This window comes from Zosterops lateralis, assembly GCF_965231275.1.
Source record: "Zosterops lateralis genome assembly, chromosome: 5".
Lineage (NCBI taxonomy): Eukaryota > Metazoa > Chordata > Aves > Passeriformes > Zosteropidae > Zosterops > Zosterops lateralis.
Window position 1 is genome coordinate 38,644,943 of NC_139766.1, and position 25,839 is coordinate 38,670,781.

The 25,839-nt window shown below is 40.2% G+C and overlaps 1 protein-coding gene across 3 annotated transcripts in view; it reads left to right on the plus strand.

Moving 5' to 3' along the window:
* Positions 1-5,537: 5,537 nt before the first annotated feature.
* The window catches only part of SH3RF1 (SH3 domain containing ring finger 1), an 82,884-nt gene continuing 62,582 nt past the window's right edge, over positions 5,538-25,839 (plus strand). For 2 of the 3 annotated variants that reach the window (XR_014590230.1, XM_083862408.1), the window contains exons 1-2: positions 5,538-5,627; positions 7,010-7,498. Coding sequence is in view for 2 of the 3 variants with exons in the window: in XM_083862408.1 (XP_083718534.1) it covers positions 7,112-7,498 (387 nt within the window). In the remaining variant the exon portion in view is untranslated. Of the gene's footprint in view, positions 5,628-5,671; positions 6,039-7,009; positions 7,499-25,839 lie in introns of those variants that run through there. The other variant, XM_083862409.1, reaches the window with a different exon arrangement.

Below are 25,839 nucleotides of genomic sequence, written 5' to 3' on the forward strand. Positions count from 1 at the left end.
AATGGGGCTGGCAGATACCCAGAGCAGGACTGAACACAGTCTGGTATGCTCTGTCCCCACAGAATCTCCCCTGTGGAGAGAGCACCAATTCTAGAGGGACAAAGAAGCATTAGGACCAACTGTGCAAGTTCACAGGTTAGGTCTGTAGCTTATCAGGTGTATGCAAGGAAGGAAAAAAGATACTCTGATTTTCAAATAAATTTATTAAGAATGGATTCTAACATTTCTGCTCCTCTTCTAAAATCTTCACAGCTGTACCATTTAGCTTGATTTCTTTAAACATGCATTCTCCTTTGTTTTTCCTTTAACCTTATTTGTAGTAAGGGCAAATTCAAGCTTGCTGGTTAATGAGATGCAGGCACAATTTTCCCATCAGCATAATGAATATTTAAATCAAGTTCTTGACCAACTACATAACCCAACACTCTATTGTATTTCTACAAGTACAGCATTGAGTGATGCAATCAGGTTATGGGGATCATAAGCACCTATAAGCTCAATGTTTTCCTGTGACTAACCTGGTGGGAATGTCTTATAACAAAAACTCATCCAAACCCTAAGAACTTGTAACATGTTTATTCCCTAATGCCACAGACACTTTTTGTATTGCACATTTCCTCCCTGTGACTCAAACTGAGCTCTTGCAATAGCAGCATTATGTATAAAGTTACAATCCCAGGTTCACCTTGAGAACCAGGTTACAACACGAATACACAAATGATACTGTAATCAAGAAAGCTGGAGCCTTGAACACAGCATAAAGATGTGCTTTCAGTATATTCTGGCTTCTAGTTTTACAACTCATTTCCCCCAACTCCTCACCAATACCTGAACAGCAGAGATCCTTCTGACAGAATGCAAAAGCCTTAAAAGTACATTTGTCATTGATGCAGTTAAAACTAGTTCACAACCCAGAAAGTGCATTAATGATAGCATAAAACTCAGTTTGCCAGCAAACCAATTGGATCACTATCAACCATGCTGAGCTCTTTTCTCCTAGAATTGTTGCCAACAGTAACTGAGCTAGGTAATTTAAAGCTGGTAACTGAAAAAAAACCCCAATAAACCAGGACACCAAAGCAAAACCAAACTGCAATCCTCCCTTAGCTCCCTGCAAATACCTGAAAAGAAAAGGAATGGAGTCCTTGAAGAACATCTTTGCTCATTTCCACCAGAGACCAAAGAAAGTTGGTCATGGGCCATCCTTCATGATGTGCTGTACTTGCCAGTGTAAAACCAGCAAGTCCAGCATGGCCATCAGCAGTAAACTCTCACTAAAGGGATGCCAGTGGGAATTTTGCATGGCCTTTGAAAGGGGATTGCCACCATATATCTCCAGGGATCATTTTACAAGGAAATAAGATCAATTTTTTTGGTCTCTGCCTGAGATCTATATTACATGGGAAAGACTGGCTAATGAAAAAACATGATCCTTTCTGACTAAATTTTAAAAAAAACCAAAAAACCTTTAAAAATACTTTAATACAAAAATGTAGCTCAAAACAAAAACATGCTTACGAACCTAAAAATAAAATGAATTCAGACTATGACTGCCACTTCAGACCATGGCTGCCACAAGACACTGTTGTGTTTTCTTTTTGATAGGACATAAGACCTCTTGTTCCATGAGTCTTATTATGTTTGAGCCTTTTGCAGCTATCTGAAGACTTTCAGGATGGAATTTTAAATATATATAGCGCTAACATGACTTTTTCAGGCACAAGGATTATCCCTGCTGTCAGGGGTAACAATCTTCAGGGATATTCTGTAGAATGAAGATTGGATCTGGTGTTGTTCTGTAGTGCATTAGTGTATTTAGGGCATCAGTTACTAAATGTCATTATGTTTAAGATTTGCATGTTGAAAAATGTGCAATTCTGAAATATCCCATACTACTTATCCAGTAAATTTCCTAAGAATCTAGATGCAGATGACTATAGACTGCATCTCTTAGCCCCTCTTCCCAATAATTCATTAGCAAAACCTGATGGAGTATCTGGAAAGATATTAAGATTCTAGAGGTTTTATAGAAAACAGTGGGCATATAAAAAATAATCTAATATTGAATGTCCCTCCTACAGCAAAGGGTGCAGCAGATGTTGTTCTCTCTTCTTGTGAGCTGCCAACTTATCAATTAACCAGTGTTGCTCAAAGCCAGGCACAGTACAGACTGTCTCACATTTTAAAGACAGAGGTAAAACTAAGGGTACTTGGAAATGTGCCAAAACCAGGAATTATTGCAGTAAGAGTTAAAATAGAAAGTGTGATTGTTTCAACAGAGTTGGCTGAAGAGGCCTTTAGGCTGTTTGGCCCAGAGAGGAAAAATAAGGTATTGGTGAAAGGGAAGGAGTGCAGAGAACACAGTGAGTTTATTGCACTAAGGATGCTGACACAGAAAAAAAGGAAAGAAAAAGGTGTTACTAGTTCTTTCTGCTACTGACATTGTCTTTTGCTGGTATTCCTCTTGTCCTTTGCTTCTTTCTTTACTCAACAGCTTCCAGGTGAAGAGAAACAACATGCATTGGAGGAAAAAAAAGTGTGCCTGAAACCCACTGACATTACACTAAAAATGTGTAAAATACAAATATTAATAGACATTACAATGTTAGAAACCCAGGTGGTTGAGTAACTGGAGGGCCTCATCTTTCAAATCTGTGTTTTTAAGGGATTTCTGCTCTTTGCATCATGTACTTAGTAAAAATTGTACAAGGAACTAACGAGCTGTGCATAAGGATGGGAGAATTTCAAGAAGTGAGGCCTCTCACGTAGAAATGTCTGAAGAGTGCAATTCCCTGCTTATGGCTGGTAGTAAGAGAGAATAAATGCTTCAATGTAACAGCAATTCTGTTCCTTTCAGTCCTGGCACCAGAGTTTTCCAGCCTCTCTGAGTCAAACAGTTCATGAGTAAGAGGGCAGTGGCATACATCTGCACACACCCCCACGATTTTTTACATGCATCATAATTGTTTGAAAATTAACTACAGCTACTGCTCAGGAAGTAACATATTTACCAGACACTCTTCAGAGTGTTTACTGCTTTGGTTTGTATTCCACAATGTATTTAGTATTTTACAGACTTTACATAAAACACTATCAAAGACCAGCCCTGATAAAGGGGTAATCTTTTTATCCTGCTTCCCTGAACTTTCATCTTGCTCCCCTGGTGCACCACTTGTGTTGTAAATTCCTTTACTGTTTTAATAGATATTTTGCATTCCTTAGGCAGCAAACTAAGTTTAGACAACAGTAATTGTCTTGCTTACAAAACTATGCTAGAAAGGCTGGCAAATTATTACCATGAGACATTTTGAAGAAACTGTGTCCAAAAGTGAAATCCAATTGTGAGATGAGACTGTTTAGATTCAACAAGTCTCTGTTTCAAAAAGGTCTCTTTTTTTCTGTAGTGACGGCATTGACATGGCAAGATAGAGGAATACTATGAGACATAGGAATATTCTTATGTATCAGATGTTTATACCCTCCTATTTATGTTATGATACTCCCTGGAAAGCACAGACATAGACCAGAAACCCATCTGTATCAGTTTTCCTAAACTCCAGAATTCATGGGGGAGGAAATCTTATTTCTTAATGAACTGTACATATTTAGCAGCTTCAATATTTTCCCTACTATGACTGAAAAATAAAATAAAATATTAGAGATGCAGTGTGAATACTTACTTGGAAATCCTATTAATCAGAGAATATCATTACCCTTGGAAACAACAAAGTTAGCATATCCAGAAAGTAAGACAGAAAAGCCTGTCATGCTATCAGCTTATCCAAACCTACACAATCCATGTGTGAAAAAGAAAAAAAAAAAAAAAAAAGGCAGCTTTTTATATATACACAGAATTCAGTAAGGATGACAGCAAATTTAAAGTTACAGAATATCCTGAATTGGAAGGGACTCACAAGGACCATCAAGTTCAGCTCCTGACCCTTCTGGGGACAGCCCCAAGAATCACAGGAGTGCTGGAGAGCCTTGTCCAAATGCTCCTTGAACTCAATCAGCCTTTTGCTGTGATTCGCTTCCCTGGGGAGCCTGTTCCAGCACCCAATCACCCTCTGGGTGAAGAAACTTTCCCTTTTATCTAACCTAAACCTCCCTTGACACAATTCCATACCGTTCCTTAGGGTCATCTTGAAATCTAGAACTACACACAAGCTTTTGGATTGCTTCCTTTTTGAGTTGCAGTTGGCAAGATGAATAACTGGAACTTAAACATTTGTCCAGCTTTTCCATCGCCCACAGACAAGGGGTCTCATTTGATTTTTAAAAAAACGGGCTTTAACATCTTTTTGTTTCATGGTAATTTGTATGTATCTCAGGGTTTACTTCCTCCTTCATTCCCAGTTTTGTAGGGAAGTATCTCCCACAGCACAGCCCGAAAGCAAGCGCATCATCTCCTGAATACAGAGGTGTGTGGGGGGAGCGTGTGAAGAGAGGCACCCACCAATTTTCTGGCATCATTTCTTTAATTAAGCAGTGCTATCACAGAACCGTTTGGTTTGGAACAGACCTTTAAGCTCAGCGAGTCCAGCTGTTAATGCAGCACTGCCAAGCCCAGCACTAACATGCCCATGGACAGGCTGCGCTCGACCTGGCGAACTGCAAGGGCCCGAGGGGGCCTGGCCCGCCCGAGGGCCGCGATGGACGGGACACAGCCCCGGCCCCTTCCCCTTCCCTGTGCCTGTGCCCAGCCGGGCCCGCCCGAGGGCCGCGATGGACGGGACACAGCCCCGGCTCCTTCCCCTTCCCTGTGCCTGTGCCCAGCCGGGCCCGCCCGAGGGCCGCGATGGACGGGACACAGCCCCGGCCCCTTCCCCTTCCCTGTGCCTGTGCCCAGCCGGGCCCGCCCGAGGGCCGCGATGGACGGGACACAGCCCCGGCTCCTTCCCCTTCCCTGTGCCCGTGCCCAGCCCGGGGGGGCCCGAACCCCCCGCCCCCGGAGCGGAACGGCCGCAGCCCCACCGCGCCCCCCGAGAGGCCGGGAGCGGCGGGCCCACGGCCGGGGAGCCCCGGGGAGCCCTGCCCAAGCCCGCCCAGCGTGAGGAGCCTCCTCGGGCGGGCCCCGGGCACCCCGGCTCCTCCTTCGGTCGGGCCTGGCAGCCGCAGGCCGGTATGGCTTCCCACAGAGCGAGCGGGGACAGCGCTGCCAGGAGCGAGAGCGACCACCCGCCCCCGTTCCCTCCCGCCGTCCCTGTTCCCCCCCGCAGACGGCGGCGGCCCCGGGTGCCCGTCCGGGCTGCCCCCAGCGCACAGGGCGGGGGAAAGCGCCTGCTCCTCCTGCCCCAGGAACCCGCCCCTGCTCTCGCACCGCCCCAGCCACTGCCCCAGCCACCCGGCGAGGTGAGGCGGGTGGGCTGGCGGGGGAACGAGGCCCGTCCCCGCCCCTGAGGGGCGGTGCTGCCGCCGGGCCCCGCCGGGCCTGCCCCGCTCCCTGCCCGCGGCCCCGCGGCCCCACGGCGGGGCGGTGCCGGGCGGGGCGGGCCGCCCCTCGCCTCAGCGGCCCCTGCGCGCCGGGGCGGGCTCGGCTCGGCTCGGGAGTCTCGGCGCTGCCGCGGCGGGAGAGGCACCGGCGGCGGCTCCTCACGGGAACAAAGCGGGGGCGGCGCGGCCGCACGGTGAGAGCCGGGCGAGGGACGGGGAGGGGGCGGCGCTGGAGCTCCCCGGGGACCCTGCTCTCCCCGAGGGGCGGCTGGGCTCGGCTCGGCTCGGCTGGGTTCGTCTGGGCTCGGCTCGGCTCGGCTCGGCTCGGCTCGGCTCGGCCCGGCTCGGCTCGGCTCGGCCCGGCTCGGCTCGGCTCGGCCCGGCTCGGCCCGGCTCGGCTCGGCTCGGCGCGGCTCTCGGAAGGGCCCGACCCCCCTCCCTGTGCCCAGCGCCCTGGGGCGGGGTGACAGCCCGGGCCCTGCCCGCCCCCGCCCGCCGGGAGCCGTCCCCCTGGCCCCGTGTCCCCGCGGGGACCCTGCGGGTGGCTGTTCCGGGGGCAGGGGGGTAGAGCCGGGAGCCGGGGAGGCGGTCCCAGGGCAGGGCAGGTGGGTGCGGGCCGGGCACACGGGGAGCCGCTCCCGCCGGCGGCTGCGGGGGCTGGGGGAGGCGCTCAACTTCTCCCGGCTCCTCCGGGCACTGCCCAGGTCAGCAAGCCTCTTTCTGCCCGTGAAGCATCCTGGTGTAACTTCTGGTGCAGATTTTTTTTTTTTTTTTTTTTTTTTTTTTTTTTTTTTTAGGGGGACTCTTTAGTGGTGTTTGTTTTTTGCATAGGCTGAGCTGGCCGGGGCTCGCCTCCCTCTGTGGCCGCATACGCAGCTCTGTGCTGTCCTGACGCTATGGCAGGAGCACTTCCTGCTGTAAATCACTTGGCGATAGTTTTTGAAGCCCTTCTTAAAGGCGGCACTGTAATGAACCCTCAACCCTCTTGTCAGTGTTTGCGGTAGGCTCAAAACCTTGCGAGCTGGAGGCTGTGCTCAAGGCTGAGCTGTGCAATGTGCTGCAGTAGTTTTCATGGAAAGAGGAGAAATGTGGTTCACTCTTGGCTTAGTGTTGGCATAAAAGTAATTCCCCTTGCTGTGCCCTGTTGGTGTAGGCTGTGTGGGTTTGGACCCCATTGTAGTTACCTTTGCCATCTTTTTGTTGTGAAAGAATGCTAATCTCAAAAGTTCAGAGAAACTGATGTATTAGGAACTATGAAAAGTATGCTTTATTATACTGCTGTACTGGGGATACCTCTTTGTTCTGGAATAATTTGAGAAAATAAAATCATTCAGACAGAAATTTATGGGGACTTGAATTTAAAAACCTTAGCTCTTAGCATTTGTTAAATATTTTAAATGAAGAGATGCATTAATGTAGCTTGCTATTACTGTATTCACGTTTCATTTATTGAAAAGATCTACTGAATTAGTCTAGTGATCTTTTAGCCCGCTCTTTGTAGGAACATCATCATGTAAAATGGTCTTGCTGACTTCTTCCAGCTTATTAATGCCTTTTTCCCCTCAAAAAATTTCAGAGCACTGTCAGAAGAGGAATGGATGTAACATGATACCCTTGCAGTACTCAAAACACACAAATTCCGCAAAGGTTTGTTTTCTCATTAAATAATACAAGGAAAATGGATGAGTCGGCTTTGCTGGATCTGTTGGAGTGTCCCGTTTGCTTGGAACGCCTGGATGCTTCAGCAAAAGTCTTGCCTTGCCAGCACACGTTCTGCAAACGCTGCCTGCTGGGCATCGTGAGCTCCCGCAGCGAGCTGCGGTGTCCCGAGTGCCGGACTCTGGTGGACTGCGGCGTTGACGAGCTCCCCAGTAACATTTTGCTGGTCAGACTACTGGATGGCATCAAACAGAGGCCTCGAAAGCCCAGTGCTGGCGGGGGGACTGCCGGCACAAACGCTCTAAGGGTCCCCATCAACACTGGAGCTAACTGTGGATCAAAGGACCCGCAGAGCTCCCAAGTTGGACAGCAGCAAAGGGTGCAAGCACGGAGCCCTCCTGTTAGGGTGAGTATCACATAGTGACAGTATTTTGTTGCATTCCTGTCCGTTGCTGCACTGTTTCAAAACAGCTGATGGCCTCTGCTTTGGGACAAGGGCAGTCAGACAGTTAATACGGCAAAACAACGTGATTTTGAGAATTTCTGTAGATTTCTAGCAAAGCATGTTGGTGTTCCTATCAGTATGATGTTATATAAATGCTAATAATGCTTCAGAAAGCATTAAAAACTCTCATGTTTTGAGACAAGAAGAAGAAATTCTTAACTGTCTTATTCAATGACAGTCAAATAGGGCAAGGTAACTTATGTGGAAAGCTTAAGTTACATTAGAGATCTTGTAAAGAACATTTGAAATGTTTTTTTAGTTTGTCAACTGCAAGACTAGAGACTTTGTTTTGTCTCATGCACTTTCTGAAAGGATTCTTACAATCAGTAAATTTCCTTTAAGTTAGACATAATGAATGTTAAACATGAGGTTTGCCACTGTCTTCTGAGTACCTAAATTTTTACTTTCTTTGCTTCAAAAAGAAAATTTTGAATTCCTGTAATCGACTAAGTTATTTGCACTCTCAGTCCTCATAGTTTTTTTATTAGTTTTTCCTCAAGTATTTTTTCTAGGGGATTTGGAAGATCTGTGTACCATGATGGGAAGACATTGCCTTCTTTATATATTCTAGTTCTTCCTAAGAGCTGTGCAACCTGTAGACTCTGTTGTACCTTATAATCAAGACTCAGTAGCCTCATTTATGATTATTCATTCGAGAACCTGTGTCAGGAAATGTAATTTTATGAGATGACAGACCTTGCTCTGTTTTATCCAATGACAAAGCAAGACAGCTTCCCTGAAAGGTTTTGCTGCCCAGTTTGTTTGAGTTCCTGTGTTTGAAGTGGAGTTTCTGAATGGTTTAGGGGGTTTCCTGTCACCCCTCACTCAGAGGGGTCACACATTGTGACGTGGTGTGGGCCCTCACAGAGGACAGCAACAGCAGCAGGGTCAAACATGGAAAGCCTCTTTATTTTTCTGACTCTACCTACTTATATCCACTTTTTACAGAAGGCCAAGATTGGCCCAAGGAGGCCACAACCTCCTGACTCCATTGGTCACTCTGACCATCAGTTCCTCTCAGAGAACAACTATGCAAAACACAAGATAAATCCTAAAAATACATATAGTTTACATTAAAGCAGTGTGAGAATCAGGCTGCAAAGATTCAAACACTTGAAAGCAAGAAAAATCAGGGGCGGCAGTTTCCATCTTGTGTAGTTTATTCAATCCTTATGAAATGTCTTAAGGAGTTCCAAGAAGAGGACTTGAACGTATTTTTGCAGGACTAGTCTTTATTTTGAAGTGTATCTGAATTATTTAGTTTACTTACCCAGAGAAGGAAGCCTAACACTGATTTTCCTCAGTTGTACTTGACGTGATTGGAATCTCTCCAAAAGATCTTAGATACACCTCTTAAGTTTACATAAGGGTTTAAAATACATTTGTTTTTCCATTAGGTGATACTGCTTTCTCTGCTTGCTGGAGATCTCATTAGATTCTTTACTTTAAAATATAAAAATTATAATTATCAACTCACTTCCTGCTAATGAGTTTTCTCTTGTATATATTAATTGGTGAGGAGAGAGGGTGATGAGTGGGGTTTTTCTGTTAATGGTTTGTTTTTGTGGTTTTGGTGAATTTTCTTTCCCAAATGTAGAATCCTTAAGTATTCTTATGCATTCCTCATGCAATTAACTGATACTTATTGTATATTAGTGATAGTTTTCAGTGTTTTACAGTAAGTCTTATTCCATCTTTGGTTTTGGAGTTTCACAGGCATTCTTGTGCCTTCTTTCCTTTGGGAGACAGAGAAAGATGATGATCTCATCATTTGTCCACTTTGTCCAGAGCCTTTTTTATTTTTTACTAGGAAGCCAATACTTTTAAGAGCATGAACCAACTTGGATGGATAACAAGGTGGAAATATGGACTGCTTTTCTGTTTTCTATATGAAAAATGGTTTTGGAAAAAAAAAAATCCAGAAAGCAAAATGCCACTTTAATGGACACTGTTGAAATGAATGCCCTATTTGTTTTGCTAACTCTAACATAAAGATGCTTGCAAATACAGTTCCTCCCTGGGAACTGAAGAGGAAAATCTGTTTCTAGATGAGTGGCAGAGTCAGATTTCCTAAACTAATTTTGCTGAAGGGGAGCTAGTAAATGAAAGTTGCTGTTATATTAAATGAAGTGAATGTGGATGAAGGCTGTCAAGTCATAAACATTCTGCTTATACCCTGAAGTAATACTAAGCTCATAAATGCCCTTTCAGAGAATGCCATAATTTTCAGAAAAGGTTAATACAGCATGTACTGCAGCATAATTTCCTGAACTGTATCACTGACTGTGGAGTGGCTAGCCCTGTAATTGCACAGTATATTGCATTCTCTGTATGTATGTGGTGATACATGGCAATAAACAAATAAATGGTTCCTTGAGTCTTTAAACTAATGAAGCTGGGTGGGTGGTGAGGATTAACAAATTGTGTGCCTAGTATCTCCCCCACTAGAGTAACCCTGTTTCTTTCTGTAACATCTATAAGCTTTCACTGCTGTAACAGTGGCAATTTCTCTGCTCAGGTTCTTAATCTGTTTTTTTTCCCCTGCTGTTTTGATGTATAAAGCCTCCTGTGCCTTTCCCTGGTACTGGTTGGCCAAAGGCAGCAGCATCCTGCTGGATCTGATGGAAAACTTGTGTTTGCTGTCTGCCCAGCAGTTCTGTTCTAGATAGCCAGTTTGCCTGGACAGCTAACATTTATCCACATGCTGCAACTTCCTCTCTGGTGTGGATGCAAAGTTAATGCTTTTCTCCTTTTCTTCAAGTGAAAACCTTCAGCTTGGGAGAGCTGTAAGAGCCACTGTCAAATCTGCTTGAGACTGGTCATCAGGAGGAAGTTATTGAGGGCTGTTGAGGGACTGCATGATCATATCAGCCTTGTTTCCTTCAAAAGAGCACTCAGAAGTGTTAGGGTCCATCCTTTTATGTTTATGCTCATGTTATTATTTTTTTCATTTTCACAGAGTCTGTCAAACAGAAATTATCCTAGGTTCATTATGACAGTTTCACAAGGGTATGCCTATTGCAGGAGTCTAAAATGTAGCTGTGTGTGTAAGTTGCTCGATGTTGGAGAGCTGTTCTCTCCTACATAGATTTAACATGATCCATGTTTAACTTTTCCTTTGAATTTATATTTGCCTAAGACATACTAAGTCTCCTTCTAGTTTGTTTATAGTCCAACTTTCTGAAGTTGGAGCTATCTTTTCCACAGAACCAAGAGGAGAGTTGTCTAGATAGTCTGAAATCTCATCACTGTTGAAAATACTTTGTAATAAGGTTTTCATCTATTTTCTGGACCAAATGTAGGCAGCAAGAGCTAAGAGAAGAATTCAAATGATCTCCATTAACAAAAAAAAAAAGCATGAATAGCTCAAAAGTTGACCATTCCTGATAGAGTTCATACTTATTCTAAGTAAAAATTGATGGTGTAATTTGAGTCTATTACACTGTATGTTAGTGGAAAATCTTATCAAGAAATGTTCCAGTGCAATGTGAAAGTCCTAAATCTTTTCCCTTTTTGGTTGTTTTTATTCTGGAAGGCCCCATGAAACCTCTGGAGATAACCATTCTCAGTGAAGTGGACTTGAAATGAGAGGGTAAAGAATCATTACAGGCTATTGGAAAATGCACCTTTAGGTGTTAAAGGGGACTAGAGCCACGAGTATCTGAGCATCTGAGTTGTTTGTGATAAATTCTTTTCCACTGAGGAGGAAAGAAAAACCCACTAACAGGAGATTGTTTCATGAGTTTCTGCTAATGCTTAGCAGTGGTGCCATGTCATGTAAACCCATGCATCCATTTTCATGTTTGTTTAACAAGGAAAGCAATACTAAAATTTTAATTTCCTGTATCTGTACTGCTGCTGCTGCAGTCGTTTGTGATCCAGGAGGCTTGCCTGATCCTGGACTTGCTGAAACAGTTGTAATAGCAGAAAGGAAAATAAATGGAGCCAGGTTTTCTACCTGTAGCCAGGGTGTTTGACCTTGCCACACACCTTAGGGCAATAGGGACAGTGGGCCACCTTCTGATCTGTGTGGACTGAAGCAGGTTGGGCTTCTCTGTCAGACTCAGTGGATGGTGTAAGCAATCAGTTTTCTTTTATCATAATCACCCTGGGGAAGAGAGCTCAGAGTGCAGCTCTCACAGTTTGACTGCTGAGCAGTTGCAAAAATCTGACAGGAGCCAAAACAACTGCTGCTTTTGTAGTCATGGCATTGCTGGACTATGGAGATCCTGGCAGAACTTAAGTATCAAAAGAAACCTTTTAGACTAGAAAATAACAATAGGAAAATGCGCATTCTTAGATCAATAACTGTATTATGTTATTGTAAATAAATATAGGGATCACCAAGCATAGCAACAGGTGTACATTGGAACAGATCTTTAAAATCATCTTGGAACAAGTGTTAGTAGAATAAAATAAGACAAAGAAATGTATCAGTAAAGGGGTACTGGAGGGGTACTCTTAGAGAAGGTTCTCATTGTCAGTTCAGATTGTAAAGTATACCCATTTAAAGGAAAACGTAGCTGTAGAAAATGCAAAAAACAGTGGCTGGTGCAGTTAGTTCCAGTTATTGTTATTTGTGGTCATAGGCTGGAGAATCATTACTCGAGGGTACCTGATTTTGAGCTGACCCCCTGACCAAAAGGTTATTCCATACCATTTGGCATCATGATCAGCATATAAATCCAGGGAAAGAAGAAGGAACGGGGGGACAGTTCCCAAGTAACATTTGAGAATCTGGAGATAGACACGTATTCATGTTCTGGAGTGATCATTAGAAAATATTTTGTGATGTCTTTGCAAATCGTATATGCATGCTTTTGTTTCATTTCATGCTTGCTGAGATAGCAGATTCTGCTTTTCATGTTTACATCTTGTATAGGTTTAATTACTTCTGTGTAACACTGTTGTATGCTATGTGAAACTAGAGAAAACTTAATGGAGATCATAAATATAAAAGGAAAGTAGACTGACTCTCATGGTGTTAATGTGTTCCCTTTCAGACATAAATAATTAGATGGAGAATGAGAATAAGCAAAAGGAAGAGCTGTCTCTGTGTCCAAAGGCACTGGGCTGGGATTGAGCGCTTCCGGGCTCCGTTCTGGCTTTGCTACAGACATCCTTTATGACCTTCACAGAGTCACTCAAAGCTCTTTGTGCCTCCCTTTCCCATCTGCAGATATGAGTGATAGTACTTTCTTTGTTTCACTCACTATTTAGACTTTTGCACTCCAGGGCAGACATTGACTTTTTTAAAATATTGGATGTATCCATGGTTGTTTTACAATGGTTCCACAGTCTCAGTTGAGGTCAGTATATCCTGTTAACTCTAAATCATTGACTTCCACATTACTGGAGAACTGTTCATTATCCATTTCCTGTCCCAAAGATGGTGCAATGCTCAGTGTCACATTGTTAGGAGGATTTAATTTTGTTTGGACGTTTAATAGGAAATCACATGAATACCTCAGTGAGGAAAAGCCAGACACTTGAAACATTTGTGGAAGTGGTAGTCCACCCTTCAGCTAGGGAAATTTGCATCTGACTGGCACACTGCTATGTAGATTTCAGTGTGTTTTGAAAAGAATAAGAAGAGAGTATATAGTGTAAATTGTGTTGGTAATGCAGAAATGTTTAATTCCATACTTCGAACTTGCATAGCTACCTTGAACCTGCCAATTAACATTAATCTGCTTGATAAAATAGCTGTCAAACTAGTGTAATACCTTTTTAAAAAAACAATTAGGTTTTGAAGTAATCTGATCTATAAGCTAAAAAAGAAGTCAACATTATGTACATGTGATACTGAAATCCCTTTTAAATTTGTTTACAAGTGTTATTTGTGGGGTTTATTGGTGTCTTAAGTAGAAGAGAGGGCTGTCTCTATTTCCCTTTAGTTTCCAGTTTAATATTCCTCCATTTATGTAGATTTGTTTAAAACCACCTACATGAAATAAAATAGTGTCTTTTTTTTCTCCACTTTAATGTGGCCAGTGAGTTGCTCTACTCAAAAAGCTTTGATCATTTAGAAAATTTAAACTTCTGCATAAAAAGGAAGTTTCAAGCCCCTACTTTTAACGGGCTTATGAAGGGAAGGTTTTTTTTAGAGAGAATAAAAATCCTTGAATTTTTTTCTCATATTACCAAAAAAATCAAATACCAATGAATTTGTTTATGTAAGTGATCAAGGATCTGGTTAGAAAAGTTAGTCAGTAGTGCTGGTGCTGTGTTTCTCTGTGCATAGTGTCTGGCTTTCTGCCATGCATTTGGTGGCTTGATAGGCATCAGGTATGGTACAAAGGGCTGGTTGGGATGGGGTCACCTGGAAATCCTCCTTCTCCCCTCTCCTTTAACTGAGTGAAATGGTTTTTAATGGAAATTCAGTGTTTAGCGCATGGGTAGGAACTGCAGAAAACAGAAAACCTTTAACTGCAGCTGTGATAATAAAACTGGAAACTTATTATGATCAGTTGTTTGTCTTTCTTTCGGTGAACTTCCCCTTGCAGTGATTTGACATTCTCCTTACAATATGCTTAATGCCTTCCTTGGTCTTTTCTTTGGCTCCATTGCTGTCCTTTATTCAAATGATCTCCTGCCTCTGATCTTACTGTACTACTTCCAAGAAAAAGAAAACTTAAGTTTTCTTACCTCTTGTGTCCCATTTGTCCATGACTGTGTCAGACATAAGGAACAAAAAATAAACAATAAGAGAACTTTCTTTCTCTAGAGGTATATGGACTATGTACAGTTTTGTAGTATATATGACTAAGATCTGCCAAACACATGAAGAGCATAAAGTATAACTAAATATTACTGTATTGCCTAGCCTCCTGGGATTATTCTTCCTTTTGCTTTTTCTTCTTCTCCTTTAAATCACTGACTATATCCACATCCTAGTGTGGGCAAGAATGTGTCTCAGTAATTAAAGCTGAAATATCATCTGGTCAGTGCTGTTCATGCATCCACCTCGTTACTGCCTTTACAGAGGAAAAGTGTGCATCTGTTAAACCTCATTTCCTGCCACATCCCTCTGTATTAGACAGAAATACTCATCTTGGAAAACAGCAGTGAGATCTTGGGTCAGTTGAACTAGATCAAATCCTTTACTTTTCATATCACTAGATCAGAGTCTCTTTGGAGAACAGGATTGGGGTTTTTTTGGACTGAGAATTGCTGCCTTGAGGTGAGCTGGATTAATCTTAGAGAGCAAGTGGCCCTGAGGTGAGAGAGTTGCACATCCAAGTGCTCTTTTCTGCACTCCATTTCTTTCTTAGGTGTAGAGGGGAAGATGACAGTATTGTCCTATGACTTGCAGACTGAACACTGGAACTCATCCTGCTTAGAGCTTTGGTGCACTGAGCATGCCACTTACCCTTTCCCATGGATATTGCCAGAGTTGCCATGCAGTTGGGGTGCAGAACCCGAGCTGGGCAGCACAGAGCCAATTGGTTAAGTCTGTTTTCACATTTGCATCCTCTAAAATACCAGGAGTTTGAGTTGGGACTCAGAAAGATATTCTAGAGAGAAGGGAAATCACTCCAAAGAGAGAAATTGAGTCCAGTATTCTGAAATCTTTAGACATGTGATGTTTATCCACGTATCTTTAAAATGTCATTCAATGTTTCCTGGAAACCTCCAGATTTGGATTCTCCAGTTGAAGGAAAAGTGAAACACAGAAGTTAACATTTCATTTACACACACTGTTACCAAAGTGTCTCAGAATCTGAGCCTGCTAGGTACACGAAAGTCAACTGTGGTGCATGTAAGCAATCTGTCATACCCTTACAAGCTTTGGGTTGTGACTCTCATTTTACATTTGTGCCACTCAAGTATGTGATTTATTGTCTGAAGGTAAGTTTTTGTAGTGTAAGAGTATAAACACTTCAGAATTTTAAGTAATGTCACATCTAGGTCTTTGTTCCTATCTTAATTGGGTGTTGATTAATCCCCTCTACCACCACCCTCCCCAGCATAAGCACTTTAATTTTCAAGTATTGAGAAACCAGAACCTGTGAGGACGTCTCTGATCTCTACAAATGAGGACAAGGTTCTCTCGTGCACCATCCCTCTCACACAGTAATTCTGTTTGAAATATTGCTCATATGCTTGGCCTTGCACATCTAATTTTTTGAATATGGTGTGAATTTCTGTTTGAGTTTTTGTTTGTTTGTTTTTAATTGAACTAAAAGCTCTGTTCTGGTATTTAAATATTCTATCTTTCTTGATTTTTCAGAGTCAATTATAGATAGTCTATTTTTATATTCTGTAAATGTACAAAGTATAATTTTATAGTTTCTAGCTGAAAGTAGGCTATTAATCATAAATGGATTTTGATCAAAGGTAAGCATTTCAGTGTTGTTTAAATATTAATATAGATAGTGTTCTCCTCGTCTCTGAAGTGAAGGACTGCTGCCAGTGCTGTTCAGAAGATAAGCCTAGCATCAAGCATCCTGTTGGACTTTGTAACACCTGAAGTGCTCCTCAGTCTTTAGCATTTCTTTGTTAATAAAACTGATTTTATTTCATTGCATTAGTGTTGCAGAAAGATAACTTTGCTTTCCTTTTTTTGTAGAGGAAGGATGTGCATATTGCCTCTCTTGACTTCCTCTTTTCAGCATCTAAGATTTCAAAATATACATGTGCTTTGAAAGCTTTTTAAAGAACTGAACCACTGTTTTACCTTGTGTGAACCACAGTTCTACAAGACAAGCTTTTGAAAAGCTCTGATTAAAGACAAAAGTACTCATTTCCAGCAGACTTTCAAGCTGCTGAACTCAAGAGAAGGAATGTAGTCATACTTGCACAGAGGTGGCAGAACATCAATACTGAATAATTTGAAACATGTCTGTCTAGCCCTTTAGGTTATAGTATTTATTTTATTTATATTTAAAAAAGGTAAGAATGAAGCACTTCTGACTTTGAATGACTTTGAAAAATGTTAAAATGAAAAATAATCAAAGATAATCAGATGATGATCTAAGTTGGCATAAACACGACATAGCTATTCTGGAAGTTTATTTTTAAAAAAAATCCAGTAAAGTTGAGTTCACTTCACTGTGGTAATGTGCCCTTGAGTAGCAAAGAAGCTTTTATTGTGAAGCTGAGAGCATGTTAAAGGAGAATCAATGTCTGATGGACCTTCACTTGTTCATGTGTGCCAGTGCCCTTGTTTCTCACATGGCTTTCTTATGAGCCAGCTAAAGAGAGGAGACTCTTATCCACACTAGCAGGCTTAAGCCATTTTCAAAACCTGTTTAATTTAACACAGTTTTAAATCCACAGCCTTATTAAGTTAACAAGCCTTCAGCCTTACCACCAGGTTCTGTAATCCTCTTATGTCTTGGGACTAAGCAGGGCAGGGTTAGTCAATAAGCAGATGAACAGATAATCTTTCAGAAGACAGATCTTAAAGTTGAAAATGCTGATCTGAATTTCCATTCACTATATGTACTACCATGGTACTTACAACTTGAGAAAAAAGTTGAAATTACTATCTCTTTGTTTGGGAGGAAGAAGAGTAAATAAATGATTTTTAAGAAAATGCATTAATTCCTGGCTTGCAACCCAATAAAATAAGGTTAATTTTTAAATATCAAATGATGCAGGTAAAAATAACCGTTTGTTTCCTTGCTGTTGTGCATATTCAGATTAAAATCATCTCATGGCTGTTGCACAAGCTATTTTTGCAAATCTTTCAGGCAAACAGAAGTCTATGGACCTGAATTTAAAGACCACAAAGAACATTATGCCAATAATATGGCCTTGGCCACCACTGCAGTCTGGATATTGCTTCTGTTTAGTTTTGGCTCTTCTAACACTACTGAGCTTAAGCTGTGTCTGTCTCCTGGGCGTAACTCCTGAGGTAGTAGAGTTGGAGGAATTAAAAAGAAGCCATATGTAGTGGAAGAATTCAGCTTAACAGGAGGTTTCCTGCCAGACGTGTTCACACAGCACCAGAGTAGGAACAGAGGAAGTGGATCATACAATCATTAATGTTGAAAAAGTCCTCCAGGATCATCAAGTCAAACTTTTGACTGAATATCACTATGACCACTAAACCACATCATGAAGTGCCACATCTACTTGTTTTTTGAACACTTCCAGGGTTGGTGATTCTGCCACTTCCCTGGGGAACATGTAGGACTCAAACCAGGTCCAGGAGATGGAAAGGGTGATCCTGTGTTTGGAGAGGGTGGCAGAAGAGCTGAGCACACATCTAGCCTTGAGGCATGAAAGCAATCACCTCATTGAAAAGCTGGGAGAAGGCCTCTGGGAGGAGACATTTCAGTTCTGATGGGTCATAAAGACCCAAATGGTCAAGTAATAAGGGAGGAAGAGAGACAGCGATGTTGAAAGAAAACAAACTGTGGTAGTAGGCTTGGAACATAGCAATAGACCAATTAGATAAAATACTACAGAGGAAATGGGATCAAGCAAATGACTCTTGGCTCACTGGAATTGAATTAGAGATTTGGTGAGGGGGAAGTGCTGCAGGAGCAAGCTAAAGAGGTAGTTTGATGTTTGGGGAAGGTTTTGGAGAGCATCAAAATAGAAAAGTTGTTATGGAGGTGTTGGCTAGACAAGAGGTGAGAAAGAAATGTAAGTGTGTTGAGGCACATGCCATCTTATTTCCTTCAGTATGTGTGTATTTGAATGCTGTGTATTTTATTTTTCATTGCTCGTTTTGTAATAGTGTGTCATGTAGACAAGTACAGTTCCAAAGTGGTTGAAGAACTTCCATTCAGAACTTTGAGTATTACTTCTGGTGTATCTCTCCAGATTCTTAAAATGTCTGCTTTATTACTAAAAATGTATTCTCATTGTTCTTATAGAGTCAATAAAGCTATAAATTCTGTATTTTATTAAATGAACTCAAAAAGAGTATAGGAAAAGGGTGGCTAGTGTCCTAGGAATTGCTGGGAAACTGAAAAAGATTCTCAGAGAAGGAAGAAAAAAAATCAACATAATCTGTGACTGTTATGATTTGATGGCATTTTCTTTCATCTTGCTTCTATGTTTCCTCAGTCTTTTGTCTATTCCTTCAATTAGTAATAACTGAAAATAAGGATTTAAATATCATTACAGAACATGGTTGCAATCTATTCTTTTGAATCCAGTAGTGATGATAAGAAGAATAGATTTTATGGTACATGTTCTCCAAAAAAAAAAAAAAAAAAAAAAAAAAAAAAATTCAGTATCTTTTCAATCTGTTGGAGCAGCTCACCTTTCCGTAATACCATTAAAAGAACTACCTTTCCAGAACTATAGTTTCAAAATGCATTGTTTTTGTTTTGTAAGGGGGATTTTGTTTACTTTAGCTAATAAGGGAATTGGTTTTTCAGTGCAGAAGTAGAATAACTAGTGGGCTGTTTCTGGAAATGGGTTCCCTAAGTACTTTAAAATTTCAATGAATGTTTATCTTCTTGTAGTGAAACCTCTGAGCCCAGAAAGAAACATAAGCATCAAGGAAAACTCATTTCTGACTTCAGCTCTTGTGGTGGATTTATGCTCTTTTCTCAGGAAATCATACTTTTTCATATATTCAGCTCAGAATTGTGTTGCTTGCAACAGGGAATGGATGTTGTTTATGCTTTCTATTTGTTTTTTATCGCCCTACCATTTAATGGAACAGCATGAAAGATATCAACATTTATTTTAAATGGCATAGAAGAGAAACCAATTATCCTCTGCAGTCCATACACAGGTGGTATAGATTTTTCTATTTAAAAATAAAATATTATATAGTATGTCTTAAGCAGTTATATAAAGGAATATTCATAATTGCATTTATAGTGTTTGATAGGGAGACTTTTGCTTTAAAGTATAATACTTGTTTCAGATTTTCTGAGTTTACACCAAAAGAATCCAAGGAAGATGAGGGTATGAGTTAAACCAGCTCAACTGTCAGGAAGTGTTTGTTTCTTTTTTTTCTCTGCAGCAATCAGAATTTTATGTAAAAAGTGCCATTTTTAAAATATTCTCTGAGTAAAACTTTATGTAATGTGGCATCCGTATTCCTTTTAGAGATTTTAAAATGTCTGCAGTTAGGCTTTACCACAGAGTTCCTTATTTTTTGATGTTGTTGGGAGTTCTATGAGTTACAGAGATAGATAGATTGATGAAGTTTATGCCCATTTCCTTGGGGTTTGTAGGCTGTGGTTGCCTAGGTGGGTGTATATTTTTGTCTGTAGTGTACTGCTCAGTTCACAAGTAAGAGCTTATATTAGAAACGGTTAAAAAAGAAATACAATTATTTTAGAGACAGTTTGGTACTTGCAGTCATGGAAGATACGGACTTATAATATTCAGAGGTACAGTCCTTGGAAGAGACATCTGAATGTATGAAGTTTTTCATCTCCTTACAAGGCATTTCAGTGCTGCTTCGCTTAGATACAGTCAGATTGGAGCTCAGTTGTACATAACCAGATTGAAGTTCAAGGTAATTTATCCAACTCAAACCTCACACTAACTTGGTTATTGTAGTTAAGCATGTCTTACAGCTTGAAAAACCTTTCAGCCCAGTATGCAATAACCACAGCACAGTCTCACCTATAGTAAATGGAAAACAAAGTATTCCAGTATTCCACATGGTGTTTCAAGCAAACCTGAAAGTTAATGCTTTCAGGAATTAGTAAGTTTTGTTTGCATAAGATACCTTATGATGTTAGAGAAATCGTCTTTGTGCTCAAACACAGAACTTCACCCTCAGATCTAGACACTGGCTGCAGTTTAGTTTAGGAAATCTTTGTGCTGTCTCTTCTAACTACTGCTATTTTAACATTAACATTTTAACATTAATGTAACATTAGCACCCTGCATCTTCTTGGGAACAGCATCTAAATCTTGGGAAGTCAAGTACCTCTGGTGCTTAAAGCTAGAACGTTAGTAAGAATTTTTAAGATTTCATATGAACCAAACTCAAGTTATGCACTAGTTTTCTAGACTTGAATGCATAAATGTGTTTAGAAACAGAGATTCATAGTCTTTCTGCATGTTTTGTTTTTGGGAAGGAAGTAGAGGCAATGAAATTTTTGTGAGAGTGTGGCTTCTCTAACTTAAGGAACACCCTCTACTTTTGCAAAAGATCAAACTTGGCACCAAGTTGTTGGGGCTTTGTTAGTACCACAGAGCTCTGGTTTTGGGTGTGGATTCCAATTATTGAAGTTCAGGCTGAACATACCATTAGATGCCAAACTGTGCTTTGTTTTTGGAGAAGATAATTGTTTTTTATAGGATAAATGAGTTAGAATGTCTTAGTAGTGGTACTTGGTGGATGAAATAACATTTGATTTGTTCTGTATTTTGAAACAAGAATAGTTTTTTGCAGATTTCTTTCGTCTGTTCAGCATATAAAATTTAATGGATGAAATCTGTCCAAAGGGGTCTTACGTAAACACTCACTATGTTTATATTTTTCAGGATCTTGTAGCTATAGAAATAGAATTGCAGTTTTGAACTTTGCTATTAAAATATACATTGGAAAATATTCTGTTGGAATACAGAGGAGTGTTAATGGCTTCCATAAAAACAGATCTGGTAAAAATCAGTAAGTGCAGTAGATATCCTTCATTAGAGGGACACCAGTGTTCCTTTGGTAGCTGAAGCAATGAAGCTGCTGCTAAAGGCACCGATCAGCAGAGTAAGTCTGGAACAGGGAAAACTACTCTATGAAGACTGATAAAACTGACCATAAATAGCAGAGCTGGGTCACTGGTGCATGCCTGAATAAAAATGGAATTTTTTGAGAAAGTGTTAACAAGAAGGAAGAAATGCATCAGAACTTTGCATGAACGGTCAAGGCAACAGATGACACTCTAGGGAGCACAGTCATTTCTGATAACATCAACAAATTGCAGGGAGTGCTGTTCCTTGGTCATGTTAGTTGTGGATAAAACAGTGATTTTATGAATATTCTTGGTAAATATTCCTTTGAATTTCATTTTGTCTTTCTAATGGAGGTGAGTCAGCAAGACTTAGGAATGCTGGCTAGCTGTTTGGATTGAGGGCTAACTGATATTTTGTATTTTATCTCTCTGATTTTTATTTGTCTTTCCATGCAATGTTTTCAAAAAGCATTGGAAAAATTTATACTGGATATAGGAATGCCATGTTTTCTCTGTTTTGTCATTTTGTCAGTATGCATGAAATCTGCTCTAAGTGAATCTCCTTAATTAAGGTAAGTCAGCTTTTGGTTCAGTCTTTAATATGCTGTGAAGATTGGTACCAGTGATTGTAGTGGCTTAATCATGTAGACTTTTGGCCCCCTTTCTAAAGGGGAACAACTGGAGTTGTTCCGCTCTGTGAAAAAAAAAAAAATTCCCTGGAAAAAGGATTAAAACCCAACTGTTCACGTCCCAGGTGGGGGCCTGGGTCATTGAGCTAGAGAATTGTTTTGTCATCACTTTCAGTGCTCCAGTAGAGGTTAGGGGAAATCCATGCCAAGACGTCTGTGGTTTGGTGGTTAGATCTCATGCCGTGTTGGATCATGTACTGCAGGTATGAATGATGCTTTTTATGGAAATAGGAATTTTTTCTTTTTTTTTTTTTCTTAATCTCCTTGGTTGTGCCCACAGTGAATAATTTGATGAGATAAAATAATTCTGATTGCATATTTTGTCTAGAAAGCACTTAATTAACCATGGCTCAACGTGTGGTTTTCCTCTACTTTTTGACTATCAGATGAGGAACATAACATTTGTTGTTTGTGTTGGCTTAGTTGTGATATTTCTCTTCTCATTTTCCTCGTGTAAATATGAGATTAATTTAGGAGAAAACTGTTTGTTTCTGACTTCTGTTTTTAATGAGAAAATAGTTTCTCTTGGGATAAACTTTCAGATGGTGGCCCATTATTGTTTTGAAAGAAACTAATATTTGGTAAATCATAAATTAAAGGGTTTTTTTACAAGTTAAATTGCTTTTAAAATGGCAGCTTTATAAGCATACCTAACTTAGAACATTATGTTTCAGGTATGCAGTATCTCTGTGATCCTGTGGAAATTATATGACTGCTATTGAATTTGAAAGAAAAAAACAAAAGCAGTAATCTTAGTTTTGTTCCCTTAAGAATACTAATATCAAAGTACATTGAGATGTGTGTGGACTTCAGTTTTCATATGACCTTGCACACTGTAATCTAGCCTTTTTCCTCTTCAAGTGTGTTCTTTCTAGGTGATAGAAAAAGAAAAAAAAAAAGATTAAATTTTGTGTGCTTTATGTTACTGCACAAAAGCTTAATAGTAAATCTATATTTGAGAAGAATCACTGAGCAGTGTAATACTACTTTGTTTCTTTTTTGTAAAAGTAGAGTAGAACCTCAGTTTTTTTACCTCCAAGGAAAGAAAACAACTGAGGCTCTACAAATGTCATATTATTGAGAAGATACTCATCATGGCTCTAGATGAAGAATAACTGTTCTACTTGATGCATATAGATGAGGGAATAAAAGGGCCTGTAATGGGCTGTATAAAATGTTGGCACTAGAAAGCTGAACTACTGGTGTGTAGAAACCATCCCTTTGTTCCCTTTGCACATTCTCCATTTACTCTGTGCAATACTTCAAATAAAATGGAAAATTAGGGTTGTCATGGGTGTATTTTACTTCTTGCCTTCTACTTTTTTTATTTATCACTTGATTAGTTTTTTTAATGTGAATTATTTTTATGTATTGCTCGGGTTTATGTATTTTTAATCTCTTCTAATCAGGCTGCATCAGTAATGATTATCTTAATGTGGCTATAATGATTTTTAAACTTACGGCTTTGTTGCAGTTTCTGTTGGTGTGAACCATTTAATATAGTTTTGAGGTTGGAAATATGGTCACCCAGCAGAGTGTGCACAGAAAAGACTGCTGGAGAGGCTTGGCACTCTCTGGTCTAATCTACTCAGGGATAATTAGTACAAGCATTAGAGATGGTTCCAGCCAGGCAGCATTAACACAAAGTCTCTAAGGAACCTCTTGTGTCTAGTTTTGTTTCATTAGGATTGGCAGTGCTGGAAGCAGAGGAGAGTGCTGCCAAGGTTATTACCAGTGTATGGCCCAGCCTGTTCTTGGCTGGAGGTGGAACCCAAAACACTGGAGTCTAGCTTACATCACTACTCTGCTCTGGATGTTGCTTAGTCCAAGGCTGGCAAAATTGAGAGAAATTCTTATTCCAAGTGACATTGTGCTGGAAGCTTCTCTGAAGTGAATCATCCTTGAATAGACAAGACTGTTAAATGCTAAGCATATCCACCAGCATTTTCCTGTGTGTGCTTTCAGTGTTTGGGTTTTCCTGTTTGTAAGGATAATGTTGCAATGAAATGTGCCACCAAGGCACATCAGAGCTGCTGTCACTGTCAAAAACTAAATTTAGCCTCCAGTATTTTAACAGTAAAAATAAGCTGTTCATCTATGGCTTAAGCTAATACGTTGCTGAGATGAGAAAGATCTGTTAATGAGCAGTAGCCTTTGTGAGTGTAGACTTAATCATAGTAGATGTAATGATAAGGTTTATTAATGGAATCCTCGCCTCACACTTGCTCTTGTTAAAATTCAGTGTGCTTTCTGTGACAATTATTTGGGAGAGATCTTAATTTAATTGCTGCTTTCTGAAACTAATTTTAGGCATATTTTTTGCAGCAGGTAGTGTATGTATCCCATGACACTCTTCTGCAAAAACCTGTTTTTACTGTTGGTTGGGCAACATCAAATTTTTTCTCTCTGACCCAATTGTGTTTATGTTCTTACTGTCTTTTGCTAGACTGACAAAGACTTGACTGTTAAGATGCTTGATACTGCAGCTTTGATCACATCCATGAACTATGATTTTGGTTTCCCAATGACTGGTATTCCACAGAGATCCTTTGCAGGTAGCCCTGAAAAATAGTAGGTACCTCTGAAAAATAATAAGTGTTTGAAATCCTGCCTCTTCACAGCTGAGTGAAACTAATCTGAGCTGCACAAGACTAGTTCACTGGTATTCACAGTATGAAACACTCTCGAGAGTGAAATGGTTACTTTGAGGATTCCTTCAAAAGTTGTTTTTTCTTCAAAAACAAAAAACTCTGCTTAAAATAGGACAGTGTGCTAAAATTATGATAGAATAGAATTGAAATACATATGAAGTAAGTAAAAAGTGAATTTTTAGTCAGGCACAAAAGCCTTTAGCCAAAGCAAAAGATCATCTGTAGACTGAATAGTAATTGTAGGTTAAATGTTTCCAAAATTCCTTGTATATTAAGCAGGTTTTGACTCCCAGTTAGAGAATTATTTTTGTTGTAGTTTGAAAATTTGGAGCTTTTTATTTTTCTTCCTTCTTAAAAAGCATCTCAGTGACCTTAGAGGGCACAATTTTAAGAAAACAAATTTTCAGTGAATGACTGTCAGTACTTAGATTAACCTGGATTTCTCAGATCAGTCTATTTCATTAACTCCAAGAGAAGGTGGAATGGAAAGAGCTGTCACCATGCTGGCTGGGTGAACAAGGCAGTGCCATGTGGCACTTTTGGTCCCCATACCATCTTATTTTTTATTTTTTTTTTTAATTTATAGTTGCTTTCAGTATTGTGTTTGTATTCCCAAAGAATTTTTAGTTTCAATACTCAAAATTGATTTAAGATTCTTTTACTATAAACCTTTTAAAACTCAATGCTGGATAGTATCAAATAATGTGAGATTAAATATTCATTGATAGATGTGGAGGAGAAATCTTTCTTTTATGAAAATCTGATGTATCAGATTTTAGGATTCCAAGCTACTGTAGAGATTGCTTCTTTTAGTAATATTTCCAACTCTCAGATTATTTTGGAAATTACTAGAACAGAAGTAACGAGCTATCCTGTATTTCCTGCCCTTAAATTATTTTGGGGTGTGGCAGTGATTGATGAGGCAAATTGCTGCCTTCATCTTGAATGGACTAGTCTTATTTATAAATTAATATGTAGATGAAGAAGGCTGTAAAATAGGTTTAATTGTAGTCCTCAGTGGTATAAATAAGGAAAGAACCACTGAATCCTTCACGATTTCAGGTCTTTGTTACGAGTCAATATATAATTTAAACATGGCTTTTAAAAATCTGTAACTTTAGTAGTAGTGGGAAAGTATTAAGTACTAATTTCTATTGTGGCAAAATTAGTATTTCTTGCTTTCTGCAAGTGTATAAGTGAAATGAAGATAATGAAAATTAGTTTCAGTGTACACATTCTGTAAACAACTGTGGAAAAGGAAAATGAGTTATAAAGTAAGAATTTTTCTCAATAGTCAT